Source organism: Camelina sativa, chromosome 11 (assembly GCF_030686135.1).
Source record: "Camelina sativa cultivar CO46 ecotype springtype chromosome 11, ASM3068613v1".
Taxonomy (NCBI): Eukaryota; Viridiplantae; Streptophyta; class Magnoliopsida; order Brassicales; family Brassicaceae; genus Camelina; species Camelina sativa.
The window spans coordinates 4,770,889-4,796,634 of NC_141890.1; the positions used below are offsets into that span (position 1 = coordinate 4,770,889).

Consider the following 25,746-nt stretch of genomic DNA (forward strand, 5'->3'; position numbering starts at 1 on the left):
TTTAAATGATATGGTTAAATGCCAAAAGGTACTTATAAAATTATTCTCTCTTTTCAGTGCATGCAAATTATGCTGCTATTAAATTTGGCGGTTAAAAGATTTGTATAATAAAGTTGTAGAAACTACAAAGAGTACGCTACATATATATTCACCACAATTTCTATAGTTAAACAAACATAGATGAACCACAACTTTATATCTGTAAAGTTATATATTTACACGTGGACAATTTCAGATTTATTAAAAGGAAGGTTTTAGACTTCTATGCGCACAAGATATATGGCTGAAGGAAATTGCAACGACGAGAACTATACAAACGAAAACCATCCAGAGACCAGAGAGTACTAGAACTACATAGAGATGATAATAGAACTATTGATAGATCGGTGAAACTCGTACTCATACGTTTATTTTTTTTTATAACTAACCGGTCGAAGACTCACGTTATTTTGTCGATGGAAAACGATAAATGGTGAAATTTTGAACGCCAAAGTAACTAAAACACACAAGAATCCTTTACACAATTTGAGCATCGTGGATGGTTATTTTAGTTTATTTATTCCTTTATGGAACAGTTACAGATCATGGTTGGTTAGCATATCTCCTTTATAAATCACATGTTTGATATGGTAATGAAAATAGATAATATATATTAATCGGGTTCATGAAACATCCTCCATCCCAATCACGCAACTTCCGCTTTTTGTTTTGTTTTGTTGCCCACCTCTCATCTCTTCTTTTTTTACTTTTCATATTCATTCATCTGAATCCATCTTCTTTTCTACTCCACTATCTTTTATTTTCAACAAACCAAAAGTAATCATACTTATCACTTGATCCTTCTTTTACATAAAACAAATAAAAATAAAAAAATCTTATCAGTATTCATATAATCGTCACCACATTTTTCGCTAAGTACATCGCAAGTGTTGTATGATAGATTTTACCAACTTGACTAGCTCACTTTCACATGCTCCCTCTCTCTATTCACTAATGTTATATATGCTACTAAATATAATTTGATGATTTAATAACTACTTATCTTACAAACCGCTATGAATTATTGATAGTTCTAGATTAGGATACATAAGCTAAAAGACTAATAACGTTAAAACGTAGGAAAGGTTAAAAAGAAGTACTTATGTCGACACACAACAATAAGTCTAGATAGTCACATGAATCTTGAAGAGTTTATATGGATCAATACGACACTACACAAATTGGACCACTGTAATAAAAAAAGATGATGTCCTAATCATTCCAATTCCAAGGTAAAGAGACGTGTAAAGAGAAAATTATAGAAGACATTGATGATGGAGATTGCGTAAAAGATTGACTCTTGAACATTCTTAAAAGAGTCATAATTATCATTTATTCATGAATATGATGATGGAATCTTTAAGACAATAATTCTACACCACACACAACACTCTCTGATTCGTAAACGCGACAAATCGGCTACGACCCAAGAACAACACACAAAAGACTTAACACTTTTTTTTTCCACGATTCAACAAACGATACCCACATTAAGAATCAAGAACAAGAATCATCACGAATCGAATCTAGAATCCAACAATATATTACACAAAGAGAAATTAAAAAAAAACAAAAACAAAAACACAACAATTTCAAACTCAAGCAGGTGTTGAAGTCCAGAAGATGTCCTTGAGAGCTGGTCTAAGAGCAGTACTGCAAAAGTTGTTGTACTCGAGAGTATCTCCATGATCTTTCTTCACTTCCACGACAACAAAAGACGGAGCCACCGCGAATATCTCAGCTTCCACCGCCAACTTCCCTTTCCGACCATTCTGTTTCCCTACAATCCTCACCCTACTCTCACTCTTCCTCACATCAAACTTATTCCCAACTCTTGCCGCTTCTTCCAAACTCGAAATCACACTACTCGCCGGCCGAGATGTAGCGAACCTCATCTCCCTCTTCTCCTCTTTCTTCTTCTCCTCAAACAAGGGAGACAAATCAAACCCTTCAGATAACGCAATTATATGAAACGCGTTCAGCGTCTCCGTCTCTTCCTTAGACTTGTGCACCAAGTTATCAACATCCTCAGCTTCTTCTCCTCCTTCCGTAGGTACAGCAACAGCAACAACCGGTTCGTTTCTTGATCTCGTCGCAGACTTCTTGAACCAAGCCGAATCCATAACCTTATCAACCGTAATCCTAGTACTCGGATTAGGATCAAGAAGCTTCGTCACAAGACGTCTAGCATCAGAAGAGAACCAACCAGGACATTTGAAATCTCCTCTGTAAATCTTCCTATACATATTCACAAGATTATCATCTTGAAAAGGTAAATAACCAGCAAGCAGCACGAAGAGTATAACACCACAAGACCACAGATCAGCTTTAGCTCCGTCGTAACCTTTCTTCAATATAACCTCCGGAGCAACGTAAGCCGGAGTACCACAAGTAGTATGAAGAAGCCCGTCTTGTTTCAAATGCTCAGTAAAAGCAGAGAGACCAAAATCAGTCACCTTAAGGTTACCTTCTTCGTCTAACAAGAGATTCTCAGGTTTCAGATCTCTGTGATAAACACCACGGCTGTGGCAAAAATCAACGGCTGAGATCAATTGCTGGAAGTAAACACGAGCCACGTCTTCTCGTAGTCTTCCTTTAGACACTTTAGCGAATAACTCGCCGCCTCTTACGAGCTCCATGGCGAAATAGATCTTGGATTTGCTCGCCATGACTTCGTGAAGCTCGACGATGTTTGGGTGTTTCACCATCCTCATCACTGAGATCTCTCGTTTGATCTGCTCCACCATCCCTACTTTCACGACTTTCTCTTTTCCGACGACCTTCATCGCCACGCTTTTTCCGGTTTGGACGTTACGAGCGTGGTACACCTTCGCGAATGTTCCGTGACCTAGTAGACGACCTAGCTCGTAACGTCCGTGAAGCAGAGCCGTACTGTTACTCACACCACCGCCATCAGATCCATTCTCAACCGGCTTTGCTCCTCCGACCATGTTTTTTTTTTTTTTTACTAACGACGATTTTGAATTTTTTCTTGAAAATTTAAAAAAAGAAAAAAAAAAAAAAGATTTTACGGGTTTTTTTTTTTGATATTTTGCGGAGAAATCGAGAGTTAAGAAACAGTATCACCCGTCCTCGACGTGTTTACGGTGGCAATTCCTGCCGCCGACAGACCGGTTAAACCGATCACAAAGCTTAGTCTTCACCGGCGATACTCCGACCATCTCTCTGCATTCCCTTCTTGGGATTTGTTTCCTCCCTTTAAAATTTTACTCAAGAGAGACAATCAGAAGCAAATTTTTTTTGGTGAGTGAAAGAATAAAAAAAACGAAACCTCTTTTATTTTAATTTTCTTTTTTATTTTCCGGTCGGATAAGAGCTCGGAAAAGAGTAGTATTTATATTGATACTAACGAAAGTGAAATTACGTGATTACCCTTAGTAGGGAGTGATAACTACACCGTGTAACCTCCTTTCACTGACTGACAGGTGTCGATCGGCGGTTTCGAGTTTATCAACTCTTGGGATAGCGATTATGACACGTGTCTTTAAGTGACTGGTTTCGATTGAAAAATTACCGTATAGAGATTACAGGATAAGGATTTTTGTGGAAAGTTATTAAAACTCTATAGTTTGACTGATGGCCTACTTAACATTTTGCATATGATAAGATCATTGAGGGGGGGAAATAGCATAATTGTATTCAATGAATCAAACTTTTCTGTATCTACAAATATGACAACAAAATTAATGGTATCTTAGTGTAGGACCTGGTTATAAACTTCCCCTAGATTCCTTCAAATTTTTCATTTTTGAAAATGTTTGGTTATTCATTTGTTGTGGTCCTTATGGTTATGGACCATTATGTGTTGATTCTAGGGTTTTCTATTTCATTTCTTTTGTTTTTTTGTACACGAAGATAGTCCATCATGCCTTACGATCAAATATGTAAAGTTTCTTCTAGTTTATCTCGAGACGAGTTTTTGAAATGGGTGGTTATAGCAACAAAAAGAAAAAGAAAAATTGAAATAATTAGGTATATTATCCTGTGGTTCGTAAGCAACTAGAAGCTGGTTTGATGAAAAAAATTGGTGTAGTTTACTTAACCAAGTCAGCTAGTCAATGTGTTTACCAAGACATCCTTCATATAATCATACATTTTTATTTTCAAGATTGAAGTTTTGATATATTACTCTCCATTTTAAGAGGGAATATTTTTTTCTATTTACGTTTTTTTGTTTACAAATATATATATGAAATTAATATATAACATTTTTATACATAAAAGAATAAATGGAAACAAATAATTTGATATCATTTTAATATATATTTAACATAAACATAATACAACTAATGACAAAGATATTCTCCTTTTAAGTCCTATTCCAATCCCTTAATCAAATGTCAGAAGACACGTGTGCGTATGATTTGTACAGTTACATAAAACGTACGAAAGCGTAGACAAAACACATACGTATAAGTATATCTATATAGAAATCATGATGGACTTAAAAAGAAAATAAGTATATAAATCTATACTTTTCTTATGTTACTTATCACTTTTATTATACTTTTGATTTCTTATTATTTTCACGTGTATTATGCTTTCGGTTTCTAATCGTGAGATAATCAATAGACAATTCTTTGTTGACAAGCAAACTAAACAGTTTGAACCAATCTGGTTTGTATAGTTGTCAAAAAAAAAAAAGCAAACTTAACAGTAAATGGTGCTGACGTTAAGTTAAACAACAAGTCCAAGTATATATAGTTATATAAATGAAATGAGTCAAATAGATTATAAATTACTGTGAAGAATAGTTTTATATAGCCGAAGTTCCATATCAAAATCTACAACTATCAGAAGTATGTGATTATATTTTTTATAAATGATTCTTAAATTTTTGTATATAGTTTTTCTTTTTACCTGGTCTGACAGCTATAAACTTGCTAACTAGTTAATGATTCAAAGGTACCGTTAAATTGAGTTTGAGAAAACCATACGAAATTGAACCACATGTTCCAAAATTTTATTCAGTTAGATTTTTAATCCGAAATCTTTTTCTTTTTTTCCTTTTACAAAACAATTTAAAGAACAGTAAACGTTTGGTTTATACATGAGAAACTGAGACCAAGAACACAATTTCTGAAACAAAAGCTTTTTTAGAAAAAGAAAGAAAAGAAACTGCAATCAATGACCGAACATACCAACACGATGTTCTTTCCTCCTCAGCCACCAGAAACGTTTGGGCGGCTCTCAGCGTCAGCGATCCCTACCTTTCTTCATGTGGACCTTCTCCTCCTTATTTCGTGGTAATATATTATTTATTATAATATAAAAAAGAATATTACAAAAAATAGCTACGTGATTATAATTCGGTTACGAAATAGCGAAAAAGCACTGCATTCCTGTTTTATTTACCAGATAATTTGTTTTTTTTAGCCAAAAAAGTATATTATAAATAGAAATTATGTGTTTCTATGGCTATCTCGTATTAATGGGAAATAGTTTCACTCTATATATTGCTATTCTGGTGTCTGGTATTAATTGAAAATAGTTTCACTCTATATATTGCTATTAGAGCCGGCCCAAGACACAAGCTGATGAAGCATCAGCTTGCGGCCGCAAATTATATAGGTCTAGACCTTATAGAAAGTTTGTTTAGCCTAGTGGTGTAAGTAGTGGAAGAGAGTCTTAGATGTCATGAGTTCGACCTTCAAACCACTAATTTATTTGGGTTTTCATTAAATTTTTTTTTCAGGCCTAAAAATGTTTTTTGGGATTGTGGCCTCATAATTTTCTGCGACGGCTCTGATTGCTATATTATCAAAATCGATGCGAACAATCGTTTGTAATTATGTTGCTTGAAACGGTCTAAATGCATAGGCATATGGTCGAACGGATGCACCGACTACATTTGATTTGTTGTCTCTATTTATTTTATGTGGCTAAACCTTACTTCTAACCGCATCGCACATTCACCACAAAACAATGTGCGATTAAAACAATGTGCTAGCTAGTGCTAAAACAATGTGCTAGCTAGTGCACATATTCGCATTCACGAGACACCTATACTCCCTTCTCTGTTGCGTCTCGTAATAATTCATCTGATACACATCCAACAGTCATTCACTTGCACAAACACACGAAAAGAGGAGTATATTAAACTAGTGCTATTATTGCATACATGCATGGGAATTGATTATAAGTTAGTATATTATAAACAATAATACAATATGGTATTCGTAGCATAAGTTGATGTTGATGTTGATGTTGTTGTTGTATGGACAATACCGCTTTCAATGATGTCATGAATATATATGGTTTGTTTTATAATCCCCCTGCCATTATTAATTCATAGTCGTCAAATGCTAAATGTGACATATACACAAAATATGCAAATACGTACGACAATGGCAACATCTTAATACATTAGTATTATATAAACAAACACAAAATTAACACAGAGCCGAATATATCAAATCATTATCAAGCGAATTTATTTTTAACTGATAAAAATCATTTCATAATAAGAGAGGAATTTGGTGTACATTGTACAAGTACAACAAGAATTTCCTAAACCGATCGATCTGATGTAAAATAAAAAATCACACCGACTTGATTTTTTCTTTGACTAAGTTAATCTTCATTATCAAAATACAACAAATATGCCAAAACTAACAATCATAACCTTGAATTATTATTGGTATATATGACACTATGAATTAGTCTTATTTAACATTGCTTTGATTAGTTTCAGCTGAACTAGCACCGTCGATCGACGTGAAGTCCTAATTGTCTCCTAGACAATAATGAGTAAATGACTATTTTATTTAAGGATGAACCCAAAATAGTCAATAAACATGCATTGTGCTTTTGTTGGAGTTGTTTAGACTTTAGATTCTGTATGAACTAGTATAGTTTAGTTTTTTTTATACCAAAGCCTCGTTAAAGACATCACAGAACGAAATAATGAAACGATAGAGAGCATCTAGCTGTTGAATTGTATTTATCGATTCAAAAACAGCTAGCTAGAGAAAACCTAAATATCCTGATATTTCTTGAAATAATTTGCATGTTCTATTGGTAGATTAACCGAAACAAAAAGAAAGAAACAAAAACAAAAGCAATCACAAAGAAACAAAGAAGGGTAGGGATTTTCTGGTTCAGGTTCTATTAAATGATGACGTAAGCAATTGTCCCATAGAGTATATTCTGTCAAACTTTGGTAGGCGGTGTCTTGTTTTATTGTCGCCAATAAGTATTAGTACTACTTCTTAACCAATATTGGAGTATGATATTATTTTGGATTCCCCCAATTATGATCATTAAACACACATTTGATTTCACCACTAATCCAACATAATTATCAGTATTTCTGGTCGTATTTAGCTGCTAGTCTGTTTTGAGATGATCACACATTTGATTTCACCACTAATACAACATAATTATCAGTATTTCTGGTCGTATTTAGCTGCTAGTCTGTTTTGAGATGATTTATTGTCGATAATACTAGTTCTCATGTGGGAAGTAACGATTTAATTAACATATTTGGTTACGAAAATGAAATGAGAAATTTCCTCGAAGATAACTAAGTCTTTTATTTAGCTTCGAAAAAAACAAGCTTACGTCTAGCACTGCAGCACATAGTATATTTAAAATTAACAAAAACACAAATATTCTCATGTACTGATTTTTGATAACATAAGTTTATTATAATTTCTGTTAATTCCGGTCTGGTTGCTGCCTATAATTACAAGTAGTTTCCCAAACTATTATTTATAAAGATTGATCAAAACAACCCTATTTAAAGTTTTTCTACTTAGTGTTTTGGGATTACTTTTATATTCCAAGTTTAAAGGTTCAAACTCTAACTTAAACAAAAATGTCGACGACCAAAAAAAAACTTACCGAACTATTGAAAGCGATTGTTGTTGGATATAGGGTTTGACCCCAACATTTGGTGAGACCCAAACTGAAGATACACCAGATTTTATGATTTTAGGTCATAAAATCAATCCATCTGGCCGCATGGGCAAAATCGTTATTTGCAGAAGGATTCCTAGGTCAATGGTCTATTATAAATATCTGAGGTCACTATCAGGTACAGGATCAAAAATCTTGGCAATCAGAGAAAAAAGAGCAATTATTATCGTATTAACTGCGCTTAGATCTTTGATTGTATTTTCCGTAAACTCTCACCTTCAATTCTACATTAATAAAATAATCAGTTCCGATTTATCCCCATTAATATTCATAATATTTACCTTATCGATTTCGTACATCAACAATTGTTTTTGTTTTCTAAATGCAAGCAAAGATAATATTGAAATCATGTATGCTGCAACTTGAAATGTCCTTCTTGTATACTACGAATCACTTTAATCAAGTACATTGTTCAATATTCATAATATGGTTGTGCAGACATATAATCAAAAAAACTTTTGTAATAAATATCACATTTTGCTGATTCTGTAAGTATTATAAGATTGGAATCAAATATACTTCTTAGTTAGTATTATTGTAATTAATCATTTAGAACTATTGTAAGGAATAAAATCCTTTGTTCGTGGAGAGCCAGCAAAATGTAAACACGTATGGCACCATAATGCAAGCCAAGACCAAAATCAGTAACATGTAGTAATCAGCATGCAGGCATTACTTGCAATATATGAATTCTAAAATTTTTGTATACAATAAAGATTGAATCGCGTTGTATTTCGTTTTCAAACCATTATCAACACCAACATACCACCATCTTGTCTGTGCTATGATTCCACTTTTTCTCTTAAGACCAACAAAGACGTTTCGGCTGTCATCAGACAGCGACAAACTCGTAGAAGTTCAAGTATTATTTTATGAATTTAGAACTCCAATTAACCAGAAAAACAATAATTAAAGTTTTGGTTATTATATTTTCTGACCAAATATAATATATTTTGATTGTTTTCAAACAATACTAAGATATGTTAATCGGGATGGTCGCACATCGACGTGACGACAATATATATTCTAAAATAATAAACTGTTTTTTTTTATAAAAGTTGATATAATTAGTAGTACAAATATTAATGAAATAATTTAAACAAATGGGTATGATTGGTAAGGGTTTAGAAAACAATTATGCAGCCAGAAAGTTTTTGAATATAACTGCGATTTTGATATACGTCTCCGTTCTGTATGGAAACCTCAGTGTATGGCCTTTCTATGGATTATTATGTTGATATACGATGAATATATTAAAGTTATAATGGAATAAATGTACGCTTAGAAGAACAAGAACAAGAACAACAATTCATGCATGGTCTAGTTTGTTGAATTTTGACTGTACATCTTTATTTTACTCAAAATTATTTGCGTGTAAAGCAATTTTTTTTTAAGTTCTAACTCAAGATTTTAACTTTGTTTTATAAGATGACATTGATATAGTACAAGTTATCGTCTAGAATTTTTTTTTTCATCGAAAAGTGAATTATATTGCTGAATTGATATAGTCTTGATACATTTGTTGTGTTAGCTAAACAAGTGGTCTAAAATACTCAAAATAAAAAGTACAATTAAGACATCCGAATCTTCCTAGTAAGTGTGCTACTGAATTATTACAGCGTTTAGTGAAAACAAATTATGGTCTAGAATTATCTATGTAATATTTATCTAAATATGTGCATATATATATATATATATATATATATATACATATGTAATATGAACTTCCATTCGTTCAGTTTTGGTTTAAATGGGTTTCGCTTTTTATATTTTTTTGTTTTTTTTTCTCAAAGAAAATATATTGATAAAACTTAGTCATTAGAGAGAGAGTTAATTAGCCAAAGAGGCTTTAATACAGAGTTAGAATAGTATGAACAACTAACACAACCAAACTTTGCTAAAGAATGAGCCACACTATTACATTCCCTCTTCGTGAAGATAAAGGAGCAGTCTAATTTAGAAGCCCAAGTTTTAATGTTTTGGAGTAGGTTTGTTAAAGAGACATCAAATTATTGACCATTTACTAATTTGATTAAAGTGTCAGAGTCTCCTTCAAAAACTATTGAACGATATCCTCTTATCCAAGCTTGTTGAATGCTAGCGAGTAATCCTTTTGTTTCCGCCTCTAATGGAGATCTTGTATTAGCTAATCTAGTCGCTCCCCAAAACAGAGTTTCGTCCTGAAAATCTCTGAAGATCCATCCACCTGTTGCTTGACTTGTTGAATGATCATAACTTGCATCAAAATTGCATTTTAGAAACGGATAAGTCGGTGGTAACCAGGTGATAGTCGATGTCCTTATAACTGACATTGGCGGTGGAATGTGGTGTAAGTTGTTGACCATTCTTTTGTGTCTGATTTTGCCTGAAGAACCGTCTTAGATACACTCTCACGATAATTATTGAAAACCTGGTTATTTCGTGCCTTCCAAATACGCCATAGCAAAACAAATGGTAGTAGTGAATCACAAATGTTGGGTGTTTGCGAATGATAAGAGAACAACTGAGCAATGTTCGCCTCCACATCCGATTGAATTTGAGTTATAGGAAGTGATGATGAACCAGAAATACGCCATGTCATAAGAGCAAAAGGGCATGTAAATAATAGATGGTTTATTGTTTCTTCAGATTGTTGACATCTCGGACAGATAGTGTCTATGTTCATTCCACGGCTACGCAATCTTGTCTTGGTTGGTATAGCTTTTGATAAAATAAGCCAGATAAAGTGTTTTACCTTTGGTATGAGTCATAGCTTCCAAATCTTGTTTTTGAGTTCAATTGAGCCATGTGATATATTCAAATCCTCCCCCAGGTCAAAAGGGTAGTGAGTAGCAAACCAATAACCTGATTTAACAGAATAGGTACCTGATCGGGTATAGTTCAATATAAATTTGTCCGGGAATTCCTCATGAGAAAGATGAATTCTTTGAATGAGCTCTTGCTCGGGTTGTGGGATTATGTTGGAGAGTTTATAAACGTCCCATTGTCGAGTGTCACCCACCTTAGATATTACTTGTTCTAGAAGTGTAGAACATAGTTGTGGCATAGTTTGAACTAGTCTTGGTGGATGCTCCTCTATAAAATTATCCAAACCTATGTGTATTGTTTTACCATCCCCCACTATAAATTGACTTCCTTTCTTAAGCAGGTCTAATCCTAATAGGATAGATGACCAACCATAGGATTGATTTTTCCTTTGTTTGGTATCTAGGATCGAGTCATCTTTATAATATCTGTTTTTCATAACTCGGGCAAAGAGAGACTCAGGATGTTGTATAAGTCGTCATGCCTGCTTGACTAAGAAGGCATCATTAAACTTAGCTAAGTCTCTAAAACCCAATCCCCCTTCCTTTTTTGGTTTTTGTAATTTTTTCCATGCAATCCATGGAATACCTCGTTGATTTGAGTTTGTTTCGCACCAATACTGCATTAAACGTGACTTGATTTCGCTTGTGATTCCCAATGGCAATTTGAAACAGGACATGACATAAACATGCATAGATAGAGCTACAAAATTAAGCATTATTGCTTTCCCTGCAGGAGATAATTTTTTTGCAGTCCATCCATTTGTTCGTTTTTTGATTATGTCAACAATGTACTCAAACATTTCTTTTTTTTTACTTCCAAAATGTTCAGGAAGACCAAGATACTTGCCTCCTCCTCCATGGTTAGGAATGTTTAAAATGTTTTTCAAAGATGTCTGCATACGCCCATGGACTCTACTTCCAAAAGTAATCATAGATTTTGAAGTATTTATTTTTTGGCCTGAATAGTATTCATAGATGTCAAAAATATCTTTTAGAGTTTGGCAGTGCTTTCTATTAGCCTTACAAAAGAACAAACAGTCATCGGCAAACTGTAGATGATTAATACTTGGAGCCCCAATACCAATCTGAATCCCACTGAGATCGCCGTCTCTTACACTCGATGAAATTAAGTGACTAAGAATATCCGAGCATAGAATAAAAAGATAGGGTGATAATGGATCACCCTGTCTAATGCCTCTTGTTGGTTTGATGTGGCCATATGGAGCTCCATTTATTAATACAGTAATAGTTGACTGTAGCCACCACCGCCATAATCCAGTTTATCCATTTGTCACAAAAACCAAATAATCTCAGAGTTGTTTCTAAGAATTTCCACTCCACACGGTCATAAGCTTTAGAGACATCCGTTTTAACAGCCATATAATTTTGAGACACACGTTTCCTGACTTTTAATGAATGCATAACTTCGTGAACGATCATCACATTGTCTTGAATTAACCGACCAGGAATAAAGGCTGCTTGTGAGTCCGAGACGATGTCATTCAGATGAGGTTTTAGGCGTTGGACCAGACATTTAGAAACAATCTTATATGAAACGTTACATAAAGCTATTGGCCGGTAATCAGAGAAAGTTTGGGGATTTTCGATCTTTGGTATCATACTAATATTCGTATGATTGATGCTTGGCTTCATTACTGCTGTCTCAAAGAAAGAATGCACTTCTTGTATAACTTGTGGACCAACTGTATCCCAACAGGTTTTATAGAACCTAGCCGTTAAACCATCTGGCCCTGGAGCACGATCATCCCCTATCGAACATACAACATCATAAATTTCCTCACTAGTGAACACTTTTGTTAGCTGCTCATTTGCTTCATCTGACACCTTTGTGTTAAAGTCAGCAAAGGTCGATGTGGAAACATGATGATTCGTAGAAGAGAATATATTTGTAAAGAAGTTTTGAGCATGGTCGCCAATCGCCCTATCTCCCTGGTATACATTGCCTTGATCATCTGATATGGAGGAAATCCAATTTTTTGCAAACCTTGATTTAGCACAGGCATGAAAAAAGCTAGTATTTTGATCTCCATTAGTCATCCACAAGTTTCGACTCTTTTGTTGCCAGTGTTTTTCTTCATCATTATAAGCTTTTGTCAATTCATCTTGTAGAGTAGGGATAGTTCTCCGCAAGTTTGAATCCAGACTCTCCATTGCATAATTTAAACGTGATTGAATTGTGACAATGCGCTCTTCAGAATTTAGGTGATGTTCTCTCTTTAAATTTGCCAAGCATCGTCTACAGTTTTTGATCCTTTCATTGATTGGTATATCCAGACCATCGTTGTTTGTTAACCAGCCATCACGAACAACATCATGGAAATTAGGAACATCCAACAATCTTTTGTCAAACTGGAAAATGCGTCGATTGTGTCTGATATTGTTATTTAAATCGAGAAGAATAGGTCGATGGTCTGAACCTGCAAAGTCTAAAAACAGAGTCTCTGCATTCGGAAATGTTGCAGCTCCAGAAGAATTAAACATAGCTCTATCAAGGCAGCACTAGATCGTGTGAGAATGGCATTCTCCAACCTATGAAAAAGGATTGCCTCTTGAACGGATATCTTGTAGATCACAAATCGAGATCATATGTCGAAAATCTCGGAAGGTCCAATCCTCACGTATTGGTCCACCAATCTTTTCGCGGTTATTAGTTATCTTGTTAAAGTCTCCGATTAATAGCCAAGGTAAATCACGAGTTTGTGCTAGATGTTCGAATCGGTCCCATAGTTCTTTTCTCTCATTTGGAATCGGGTGTCCATAGACACAAGACAAATAGAACAAAATATTATTATAGTTTACAGTTACATCAATGAGTCTCTCATCCTGTGAAAGTAAGGATAAGAGCACATTGTCGTTCCAAAACACACATAAACCTCCATTCCTTCCTTGAGGGGGTTGAATAAAAGCATTAGAAAATCCTAGATCACACTTTAAGTTAGTTATTACATCATCCTGGTTTAGAGTTTCAGAGAGGAAGAGAATGTCACACTTAGTAGTAAAACAAAGTTTTTTCAAACGAGAAGAAGTTAAAGAAGGACCTACACCCTGACAATTCCATGAGAGGATCTTCATATTGGAAAGTCTGGGGGTACCGGGCCCCCCGCGCCTCCGTCGAAGCCTTTGTTGACAGAACATGAGTCCACCGAGAGTGTACGCTGATGCTTATTGCGAAATTGGTTCAGGAACACCAACTCTTCAGCAGCCTCAGCTTTGTTGAAAGAAGATTCAAACTTCACCCGTTTTCGTTTCATGAAAACAAACTTTGGACTTGCATTGTCCAAACTATCATCAAGTAAGTTCCTTTGCTCATACTGGTCAACAAATTGCCCTGCATACTTTGCATTTAAGTAGCGAATGCGTTCAACAATGAGGTCTTTGTCTATGAAAACACTTGGAAGGGATCTCATGTTCACCGATTGTGGAGCATAACCATGAGTAGGACCAGATGGTGGTGGCATTTGCAGACCAGGTATGAGACTCGCAGGATCCATGGACGGTAAGGTATTGGCCTCAGACATGTCCTTGTCACCCTTATCACCAGCATCAGAGTTGTCCCCATCATTATCATTGTCCGAGTCTTCTGGTTCAGGATCGTCAAAAGCGAGAGTACACTCTTTCACATCGTGTTTGAGTGATCCACATTTTGTGCAGAAATTCCTCAAACGCTCATAACGAAACTTAACCACAGTATTCTCATCTGCAATGAACTGAATGTTTTTTTGGAATCGCAAAGGATCATCTATGTTCCAGTCAATTCTAACACGCACCGCACCCACTTGAATTTCGTTCTCATCATAGTCTACATCAGAGACATATCCTATTTTGTTCCCTACCCACCTAGCCATATCATTCGTTAAGCATAAAGTAGGATTACCTTGGATTTGTACCCAAAAGGGTATGATCTTCATGTTTGTCTCACTTATGTTTGGATACCAACGATGGGTTGTAACCATCCAATCATTAAATGACCAAGGCCCCCTTCGCAGCACCATATTCAGAGAGTCCTCCGACTGAAATCGGAATTGTGCTCTTCCGCCGTCAAGAATACGACCAACACACTCGTTCGCAAATCCCCAAACTCGTGGCATTTGACGGATGAGGGCTCGAAGGTTCTGCTTTCGGGGATTGACAGGAGTAACAACCAGGGTGTGGCGGTTGACGGATATGGCACGAGTAAGGAACTCCGGTGGAAGAGAAATTGGGGCATCATCGATACCCAATCCAGATCTTGGACTGATTTCCGGATGTTATCACTCATGAATGCCAGTGTGTGAGAAGAATTGGTGGGAAAGATAGAGAGAAAGCGTTGGAAAATCAGGAATTTATAAAGAGGCTATGGCGGTTTTTTACGGGAGTTATCTCCCAAAATTAGGGGAGAAGCATAACTGTCGGTATTAACAGACAGAAATAAACCGCCGACATCAATCCCCAACTCATAAGCAAGGGATTGTTCGGTCGGAAGAAACTTCCTGATCAGAAAATTGATCGGAGACAAGGAAACAGAAAAAAAAAAAAAGCGATCGCCCAAAGAATCGCCATGTGAAAAAACCGTCACCATTTTCATCCTACTTATATACTATATTTTTTTGTTATCTACTGATTGTGGAAAGCAAAATGTCGATTCGTAGATGGAGTTTCGTCTTCTGGTGTGCATGTTGTTGAGTAAAAAAGAGACTTGTATATATATTTTTCGTGGGCGAATCAGATTGGTGGGAGATTGATTGATTGCAATGGCAATAACATCGGTAACTAGTGGACAAGAGCTTTTCACATGGAAAGCTCTGCATAAAGTTAATAATGGTGTGTGTTGGTTCCAACTAGCTAGCATATAGACATCTTTTTATAGATATCACTTCACTGATTGCGAAAAGACATCAAGAAACAATATTTTTTAACGAACTTAACTGAGAATAGCGAGACGGTTAAAAATATAGTTCATGAGAAGATCGATCGGTATATAGTATATACACTTCAATTATTCAATATCATTTTCGTACACTGTTTGGATAAGTTTATATGATAGCGTGACACTAAAATCTTTTACAACCTGGATTCCGGATTATAGTCACGCCATGCATGCATTATAAGGTGGAGGTGTTGTAGCACAATTTTTTAACTTGTAACTTAAGGGTTAACCAAATATTTTGATAAAGAAAGTAATTAAATTTGATTTGTCAACCAAGTGATTTAGTCGCTATGTCAACCTAGGCCATAGGTTGTTAAACGGATTCTTCCATTGGGCACTTTGAAATTCACATAGGTCTGCAGGGTTTGAAAAATAATATTTTCCTTATATTAGGTTCTCTAATTATCGAAAAGAAAACTCTAGGTAGACCTAATATTGTTTTTGCCGACTCAGCAAAAAACTAATCTATCAAATTAGGGGTACTATATGATTTGAAGAGGTAAATTCCAGTCAATTTGGATCACATCTTATATATAGACTTTTCTAGTTTTATTGCTTTAACTGTAGTGTATCAGGGTCATGTGGATCTCCCAGCTTCACACATGTGTCGCAGCAACTTGTATACTGTATTTCTTTTCTAAATTTAGCTGGGCTCACCCGGCTCAGCCCATAATAATTTTAAAAACCCATTATGCATAAAGAATACAAGCAGACAACGAATCGGGATTACAAGAAGCCCGCAAAATGATTAACTGAAGCCCCAGTTTTATTTTCCTCACGAAACCAGTTTATCAACTTAAATTAGGCGTAAAACGTGATTAGTCGATTTCGTGACAAGTCAAGCTAATGTCCATGTCCTATCAAGTTGGCTCACAATTATGGACTTTTTTTGTGCCTTAGGTGATTTGGAATCGTGTGGTATATGTGGGCGCATGAAGGAAAGGTCTCTGTCTCACTCAAGTAGCTAAATTACTACCTATTCTTTTTTTTAAAGGTCTCACAATGCAGCTCATAAAATCGAAATGACGTATAACATTTTATAAGCACGTATCACTCGTAACGCATGTTTTCTACAACTGAAAACATATTTTAGTGCTCTAAAACACGTCTAGTTGATGACATCAAAAATTTTAGACGTCACTTGTAACGTTGTAACGTATAGTCATATTTTTTCATTACGATTTTGTTTTTGTTTTTATCAGATCATGATCATGTCTTTTTGTTGAATCATATATATCATATAATTCTCGTATAAACTATAGTGTTGTATCTAAGCTTAAAACTGAACTTAGTAGAACTCATAAACTTATCTTACTACAGTAATTATACCGCAAAACCTAAATTAATAGACATGTATATTTTTTTTGGTATGAATAAATTAATCTAGTTTTCAATTTTATTATTGTCATCTTCAAAATCTTAAGTAATGTCTAAACTAATACAACTCTCCATTAAACCTGTGTAATCTTTTTTGTTTGTTTTGACTTTTTAAAAAAAAAAAATATGAACATTCACTACAGAATTCAGTTTTAGCCTTAAATTGTCAACCTGAAATTTAGTAGGAGAACAAAAGTTTATATTGAGATTTTATTCGAAAATGAAATAAAATTTGTAATTTAAAATTATCGTCTAAAATTGTTAAATATTTTAACTAGAAGTTTCGCTGTTGTAAAATAGTTTAGCAATTATACTATTTTTTAGGACTTCTGTTTGGATATAATAATTTTCATATTTATCGTTTATTTCAAAGTAGGCAATTTTTTTCTGTTTCTTACACAAACAGTCACACACACGCACACAAAAAAAAAAAAAAAAAAAAAAAAAAAAAAAAACCAAACTTTAAATTGTGGAAGTCCATATTTTTCACAAGAACTTGAAGAGGTGAGGGCTCTTCACAGCCATTCAATCTCTTTAAAACAGAGACACACTCTCGTCCGTGTCGCTTCTTTTGCAATTTTCAGCTTCCATGGCTTCCAGAATTGCTGATTCCCTCATCGCCTTCACGGTACTCTTCTTCAATTTCCCTCTTTCTTAGTCTTATCTATTAACCCATCTCTTCAACTTGAGTTTCCCATACTGAATTTGTTTCTTTTGTCTATTGGTTTTCTCAGGGACCACAACAATGTCTTCCTAGGGTTCCTAAGATTGCTTCTTCTGCTCGTGTTTCTCCTGGTACTCTTCTTTCTCCTTAAAAACCCCCCTCTTGTTATTTTCTCTACAGGTTATGGTTTTGGAAGCTTCGAGTTAACTTGTGTATGCTTATAGAGTTTCAATTGAAGGAATCAGTAATGTGGGGAAAAAGAAGTGAATTTGGGGTTACATATGTTTTTTCCTCTTCAAAGTTGTTGTCTTTGCTATATGGGTTTGCTTGTGTTCTTTGGATTGCAATAATGATAGATGCTGTTAGTTTTTGTGGGCTTGCTTATATCACTGCAGAGGGCTAATGTAGTGAGTTAATAATTCTATTATGATTGTATTGGTGTATTCATACAGTTTCTGTGAGGCCTATCGATCTTTTGTTAAAAGGAAGTACACTTCGAGGAAGAAGATGTGTAGTTCCTATGAAAAGGAGGATTGGATGTATAAAAGCTGTGGCTGTTCCAGTCGCACCGCCTTCAGCTGACAGTGCAGAAGACAGGGAACAATTAGCAGAAAGCTATGGATTCCGACAAATTGGAGAAGACCTTCCTGATAATGTCACCTTAAAAGATATCATGGATACACTTCCCAAAGAGGTATAGCTTTTTCAACAAGCCTTGTGTGTGTGTGTTTCCATGGGAACTTTCTCTTCTTACTTGTTCTTTGGTATACAATTCTCTTTAGGTGTTTGAGATTGATGATATGAAAGCTTGGAAGTCTGTGTTGATATCTGTGACTTCCTACACTTTGGGGCTCTTCTTGATTGCAAAATCGCCGTGGTATCTGCTGCCATTGGCTTGGGCATGGACAGGAACTGCAATTACGGGGGTAAGCTCTCCTGCACTGTCTCTCTTCTCTGTTTCGGCTTGTTACTGTTCTCTAACTGGATTTGTCTTTCTTAGTTCTTTGTGATAGGTCATGATTGTGCACATAAATCATTTTCAAAGAACAAATTGGTGGAAGACATTGTGGGTACTCTAGCCTTCCTACCACTTGTCTACCCGTATGAGCCATGGCGGTTTAAGCACGACCGTCATCACGCCAAAACAAATATGTAAGTCTTACTTAGGCTGTTAGAGATATTAACAATAAAAACGAGAGATATGAATTCATGGTTCCGCTTTGCTTTCTATAGGTTAGTCCATGACACAGCTTGGCAGCCAGTTCCACCAGAGGAGTTCGATTCATCACCCACGCTGCGTAAGGCAATCATCTTTGGATATGGCCCAATCAGACCTTGGTTGTCCATAGCTCATTGGTATATAGATTAACCTTTACACCGTGATCAATTTGTTCAATGTCTTTTTTTTTCTCTCTCTATATATACCTGTTTACTCAACTAGAATGAGCGTTCTAATAGGGTGAACTGGCACTTTAATCTAAAAAAGTTCAGAGCAAGTGAGGTGAATAGGGTGAAGATAAGTTTGGCTTGTGTTTTCGCCTTCATGGCCGTTGGGTGGCCTCTGATCATATACAAAGTCGGTTTATTGGGATGGGTAAAATTCTGGTTGATGCCGTGGTTGGGCTATCACTTCTGGGTAAATACTTCTCTCTTACGCTTTTCTCTGTTCCCTCTTGTATCGATATAGCATCAGAAGTTAAGATGGTTACGCATTATTGCTTCTCTACAGATGAGCACATTCACAATGGTTCATCATACGGCTCCACACATTCCTTTCAAGCCTGCGGATGAATGGAACGCGGCTCAGGCTCAGCTAAATGGAACTGTTCATTGTGATTACCCTAGTTGGTAATGCATCCGACCTGCTCAAATGTTTAATTTATCTGAGAGCTCTTGTTTGGTTTCATATGTAATGTTTCTGTGTTGTGACAGGATTGAAATACTCTGCCATGATATTAACGTTCACATCCCCCATCATATTAGCCCAAGAATACCGAGTTACAATCTCCGTGCAGCTCATGACTCAATACAAGAGAACTGGGGAAAGGTAATAACCATTAAATTTGTTGTGACAGTAATATGATCCTTACAGAAAAAGTGTTCCCTTGGGAAGTTGTAAGACACTAAAAGATTCATGATTTTTTTCTTGCGTGGTTGGGTTTGCAGTATACAAATATGGCTACATGGAACTGGCGCTTGATGAAGACGATAATGACTGTGTGTCATGTCTATGACAAAGAGGAGAACTACATTCCTTTTGACCGGTTAGCCCCTGAAGAATCTCAGCCAATAACCTTCCTCAAGAAAGCAATGCCTAACTACACAGCTTGATAGGCCATAGCCTTGAACTGGTCTTTTGAAATCTCAATATCTTTTTGCAGTCGCCGATGTTGTATGTAAGCTTTTCAAGTGATAAGCTTCTCTAGCATTTCACCAACGCTTTATACTGTTATCTTCTTTACAACCTTATCAGAAGAGAGAAATGTTCAAATGATCCATCAATTGCAATTCTTTTATCTGTTTCTTTAATCTTAGCTATAGGATTGGAGATTGAACAGTTTTTATATATAATTGCAATGTACTGAAATGCGATGTTAAACTTAGTACATGAGAATCTTTGACGAGATAAACACTATCTACTTTATGGTAGCGAAAAATACTGTTGTGTTAGTAATACTTCCGGGAAAGTAATGGGATAAAGCCAAAGCAAAAGTGAGAAGAGAAAAGAAAGGTAAAGCTATTCCTCTGTGACATCTTTACGGAAAGTGGAAAGACAGAATCATATACTGTCCAACAAAAGACACTCAGATGTCCAAACCAAGGGAGCGAATCCCAAAACCCTAGATATCTGAGACTGTGGCCACAGTTTACACCACCATGAAAGCAGCTAAAGCTAAAGTTCATAAGAGATTGATTTCTTATATTGAGAAAGGGGTCATGTACGGATAATACAGAACACAACCTGAAACTGGAAACTAAAATTCGTATCAATATCAATTTTAACAAAATTATGAATCATGTTCTTCCCTATGTTTATATTCTCTTGACTACTGCTATTTCCTCTATTCTCTCATTCTATAGTTTTCTAAGAATCCTAAAACATTAACACAAGAAGCAAACCGAATGTAGCAGAAACAGACCAAACATAGAGCAAGATTGTCAAAATGTGAAATCAGATGATCGGAGGAGGCAGAGTCTCCCACACATCAAACACATTCTCCTCACTGTGCAACGCAAACAACCGATCCCCACCAATGGAGAAATCACAGATGGAGCCACCGTAGCTTCTTTTTAACCTAGAAGTCAAAACCCAGTCTGATCCACAGAACACAGAGATCGAATCATTCATGGACGAGAAGAGCTGGCCTTCGTGCAAAGCAAGTTTAGGGTAACATGGCTCATCAGGCATTTTGCTCTTCATCAACCTGCTCCTAGAACTCCACCTCACACTACTCCCTCCTCCATCCATCCTCAGATCAATAAACCCTAAATCCTCAAACTCATTCACCACACATATAGAATTGCTCTCTTCCATCGCTATAGCGTCTCTCACTCTCTTCTCATCTACCATCGCAGGAGACCCGATATCAGACCAAGACCAGACCATGTTCTTGTCCCGGAAATCCAACAAGCTAATGTAACAATTATCTTTCCTTGGAAACAAAGTTGCTACAAGAAGACAGTTCTTACCATTCAACCATTGCAGCTTATCAGCATCTCCTAAAGACCAACCAGGACTCTCGTAAAAGAAATCAACTTGCTTTCCAGTAATCTGATCCCAAACTCCAATCCCATACTCATTACTCCGTCCTTTACAGCTCGTAAAAATCTTAGAATCAGGACTAAAACTCAAAGCTCCAGCACTATAACTCTTAACCTGATTATCATGACTCACCTGAAACTTATACCTCAGGTCTCCAGAAGAAGAGCTAAACAAACCCATTCCTCCATCTCCTCTTCCTAATCTCTCACAAGCAGAGAGTACAATGTTACCAGAATCAACCCAACCCACATCGTTCACTCTCTGGTAATCAAGATTAATCGTAGGATGCTCCTCAAGCATCCAATCAAACACATGGACGACACTCCCATGAGCAACGCAGCATCCTCCATCTGGACCAGCTCTAATCGCCGTACCATCTCCCGGAGCTATGCCTGTGACGGAACGAGAGAGATGGAGCCTATTTCCGTCGAAAGGTCCCCACTTTGCGGTCCGCAAGTGGTCGATTAAGCCGTAGAACATTGCTTCTTTGTGAAGTAGACGCTCTGAGATATTAGGTGGGATGTTTAAGTCTCCGGTTCGGAGAAGGTCGAGAAGAACAGCGAAGCAATCTGGGTTCCGATCGATGAAAATATCGTCTTTTTCTTCTTCTCCTTCCTCATCATCATTGGGTTGTTGTGAAAGATTCCAATTTTCGTCGAACAATGCTCCGAAGAAAGAACCGCGACCAGCGTTGGCGAGCGTCGTTGACGTCGTTTCGAAGATTCTGCCACCAACGTTGAATCTGATCCTATCCTTTGATAAACCCATTGATTAAGAGCTTATGATTTATAAATCCCGAGGAAGCTGGAGGAATCAGTAAGAATCAAATTATCCGGTTGAAAACAGAAGACAAAAGGAAGACATGAGAACGTTCCAAAACTAAAGGATTGAGATGTTTGAAAATTCGATCGGACTCCAAGAAATCGAATTTTGGGAAAAGATAAGAAGATGAAATCTGACTATATGAATCAATCAAAACGATCTTTGTATCTTTCTCGGACATTTTATTTTCCGTTAGAACATGGTGAGAGAATTGAGAACTGTGGAAATTGCATCACATCAGAACCGTCCGATGGTTTTAGATATTGTCGTTTATCCAACGCTCGAGATATTTCGTTTACCGAGGTCCGTGAGAACGTTCCCCAAGCCCATCTCTATATTTGGCCCATTAGTTGGGTCATATAAGTCCCGAAGAAATTTAACTGATTATCAATCACATGATATATACTCGTCTTCCAGTTTCAGGACACACTCTTTGGAAGAAGGCGAAACAAACTCACACTTTTCTTACATACTGACAGTTGGTTTCCTTTGTGAACGTTGTACTTTATTTTACTGAACGGACCCGTACAATTTTTAAAAATTCTTTTTGGCAGAAGCCACACAGTCATGATAGCTAAGACCTGCGAATCAACAACACAAGTACACAAACAGAACATTAGTTTAACATTGACTCAGAGATATAATATTCTCATAGTGTCATTAAGCACACACCATATCATATTATCATCGCATGCTAAAACAAAACAACATCCCTCATAGTCTCATAGAGAGAATCTAATATTTTGACCAAAAGTAACATAAACGGAATACGTCAATGATTTAACGTGATGAAGGGGGGTGATTAACGGAGGAATAAACGGAGTTTGTTACACAAAGATACTATCTCATCATCTCCAGTCAAACAAAGACTGAATGACATTAATGCCCTTTTCTCTCTCTCTTTCTTTTTTTTTGGTATATTTTTTTTTCTTTTGCTTTTAAGACCAAAACGCAGCGTTTGCTTGCAGAGAGATCAGTCGGTCGGAAAGCGGCTACCTTTTTGTTTGCCTAGAGAGAATTTGTTCGTCTCTTTTTTTTACTCTCTCCGACAAACCCCACGAGAGAAAGAAATTAATAGGAGAACAATAGAATCTTCCATGGAAGACTCTGGTATCCCTGAGGTCTTCTACGCGGCGGAGAATAGCACGGCCAATAATACAGAGAAGAGCGAGAAAGTGGCTCCGGAGAAGGAGCTTGATAACGGAATGAGTCAACTCAGAGACGACGACGAATCACTTGCGACTATTGGTGAGGATATGTACGATTTACATGATGAGCCTGTGCAGGAAACCCTAGACAAGGATCAGGTTGAAGGTAACGGTTTATTTTTGTTTCGCGAATAGTTCTCTGTTTTATTTTAATATTTTAATTCGAAGGGTTTTTAATTTTGACGGAAATGGTGTTTTGTGTTTATCAGGTGTTCTTGAAAATTCTTCTGTGGAACCAAATGGTGAAGATGTTAAGGTGAGTTTGCTGGGTGACTCTTCTTACTGTAAAGTTTCATCCTTTTTTTTAACGCTAAGAAATTAGATTCTCTTATCGACATCGACTGTGCTGGAAATCATATTACTTGATATTATGTAATCACAACTTCACTTTTCAGTGTGCTATTTGTTACTCGTGTAGTGATTTTTTTTTACAATTACATAGGAAAAGGAGTAATTTTGATGGTTTAATATCTGGCCAAGATCAATCTATCCTTATGTATATGTGTACAGGAGTAATAATCTGTATCAGTTTGATCCGTTACAACTTACAACTTAATTGTGTCTAATTATTAGGATATTTTGAGCACAAAATTCACTTTTGTTAAGGCATGACATATGACTGTTTTTTTTTGTTTGTATCACATTGCCAGGAGATGGATACCGTCAAAGAAATTGTAGTGAGTGCCATTGTTCCGGTTGATGAAGTAGAAGAAGACCGTGAGGTAGAAACATCTCCTTGTCTGACTGCATCGTCAGATTCATTAACGGTGAAGCCATCTCTTTCTTCGGATCCGGCCTCAGCTGCACAAGGTTTATCACCGGTTTCAATTCCAACTAAACAAGAGCAGAGATCTGATTCTCCGGTGGTTAATAGATTGTCGGTTTCTCCCGTTCCGAGGACACCTGCTCGTGATGGTTACAATTGGAGAAAATATGGACAGAAGCAGGTTAAGAGTCCCAAAGGCTCACGGAGCTACTACAGGTGTACGTATTCTGAATGTTTTGCTAAAAAAATTGAATGCTCCAATGATTCAGGCAAAGTGGTAGAGATTGTTAACAAAGGTTTGCATAGTCATGAACCTCCCAGGAAGAATAGCTTCGCCCCTAGAGAAATTAGAGTTGCATCAGCTATCCGGCCTATTTCAGAGAATAATGCAGTAGTAAAAGAGCCAACAATAGTCCCTAACGGTTCAGATCCGGCTGCTTCTACTAGAGAAAACATCTGTGAGCCGCAAACATTCGTTGAACGGAAGAGACATTGTGGGAACGAAGCTGTGGACGAGCCAGAGGCAAAACGAAGGCAAGTTTGTTTGAATTTTTGGATTTCTTTGCCTATTCTTCACTTTGAAAGATGAAATACTATTCACTTTGAAAGATGAAATTAATAGTCTTTTTTTTTTGGGTGTGTTTCAGAGTGAAAAAAGAGAACTCACAAAGTTCAGATTCTGTCTCCAAACCTGGCAAGAAAAATAAATTCGTAGTACACGCAGCTGGTGATGTTGGAATCTGCGGTGATGGATACAGATGGCGTAAATACGGACAGAAAATGGTGAAAGGAAATCCTCATCCAAGGTCTAAAACGCATTACCCATTTCTTTGTTCATGGATGAGTTTTTTTTGTTCAATACTCAGTGATGATTGATCTGTGCTGCTATGTTCCAAACATTCAGGAACTACTACCGATGTACTTCTGCGGGATGTCCTGTTCGTAAACACATTGAGACAGCAGTAGAGAACACAACAGCTGTAATAATCACATACAAAGGAGTACACAACCATGACATGCCGGTGCCAAAGAAACGCCACGGTCCTCCTAGCTCAATGCTCGTGGCTGCAGCCGCTCCAACGTCAATGAGAACCAGGACAGACGATCAGGTAAACATCCCCACTTCAAGCCAGTGCTCGGTGGGACGAGAAAGTGAGAAAAAGCAAAGCAGTGAAGCATTGGATGTTGTTGGTGGGGAGAAAGTGATGGAATCAGCTCGGACTTTGTTAAGCATTGGTTTCGAAATCAAGCAATGCTGATTCTATGTAATTTTAGAGAGTTCATCGACTCAATTTTCGCCTCCTAGTTTTTGTTATATATAAATAATAAAGTTACCATGACGATATCAATAATTATTAGTAGTGGTTTGGTTGAAATATTGTTCGATGATTACCAACTAAAACACGTTGACATGTCTCTGTGTAAATGATAT

At 36.5% G+C, this 25,746-nt stretch overlaps 3 protein-coding genes and 1 pseudogene across 5 annotated transcripts; 2 read left to right on the forward strand and 2 right to left on the reverse strand.

The window, feature by feature from the left end:
• Positions 1–1,483: 1,483 nt before the first annotated feature.
• On the reverse strand, positions 1,484–3,475 carry LOC104721740 (CBL-interacting serine/threonine-protein kinase 6 pseudogene; annotated as a pseudogene). Its single transcript, XR_015571458.1, has one exon. The product of XR_015571458.1 is annotated as a CBL-interacting serine/threonine-protein kinase 6 pseudogene (transcript).
• A 13,909-nt stretch (positions 3,476–17,384) lies between these two features.
• Positions 17,385–20,249, forward strand: LOC104727652 (omega-6 fatty acid desaturase, chloroplastic). The gene is made up of 10 exons (XM_087473230.1): positions 17,385–17,719; positions 17,826–17,886; positions 18,208–18,449; positions 18,538–18,681; positions 18,756–18,907; positions 18,989–19,111; positions 19,214–19,391; positions 19,485–19,603; positions 19,688–19,802; positions 19,922–20,249. Exons 1-10 carry the CDS (start codon positions 17,681–17,683, stop codon positions 20,084–20,086), a joined length of 1,338 nt encoding a protein of 445 aa, XP_087329356.1. The 5' UTR covers positions 17,385–17,680; the 3' UTR covers positions 20,087–20,249.
• A 405-nt stretch (positions 20,250–20,654) lies between these two features.
• Positions 20,655–22,598, reverse strand: LOC104721741 (BTB/POZ domain-containing protein At4g30940-like). Of its 2 annotated transcripts, XM_087473229.1 has the most exons (2): positions 21,651–22,585; positions 20,655–21,565 (listed from the first exon to the last, which is right to left on the reverse strand). In XM_087473229.1, exons 1-2 carry the CDS (start codon positions 22,284–22,286, stop codon positions 21,476–21,478), a joined length of 726 nt encoding a protein of 241 aa, XP_087329355.1. In that variant the 5' UTR covers positions 22,287–22,585; the 3' UTR covers positions 20,655–21,475. The 2 variants fall into 2 exon arrangements, with proteins under 2 accessions (XP_087329355.1, XP_010438102.1); XM_010439800.3 differs by having other exon boundaries at positions 20,655–22,598.
• Positions 22,599–22,907: 309 nt separating this feature from the next.
• On the forward strand, positions 22,908–25,690 carry LOC104721742 (putative WRKY transcription factor 32). Its single transcript, XM_010439801.3, has 5 exons — positions 22,908–23,654; positions 23,758–23,804; positions 24,199–24,848; positions 24,962–25,120; positions 25,219–25,690. The coding sequence occupies exons 1-5, from the start codon at positions 23,438–23,440 to the stop codon at positions 25,571–25,573; spliced, it is 1,428 nt and encodes a 475-aa protein (XP_010438103.1). The 5' UTR covers positions 22,908–23,437; the 3' UTR covers positions 25,574–25,690.
• The last annotated feature ends 56 nt before the right edge of the window (positions 25,691–25,746 follow it).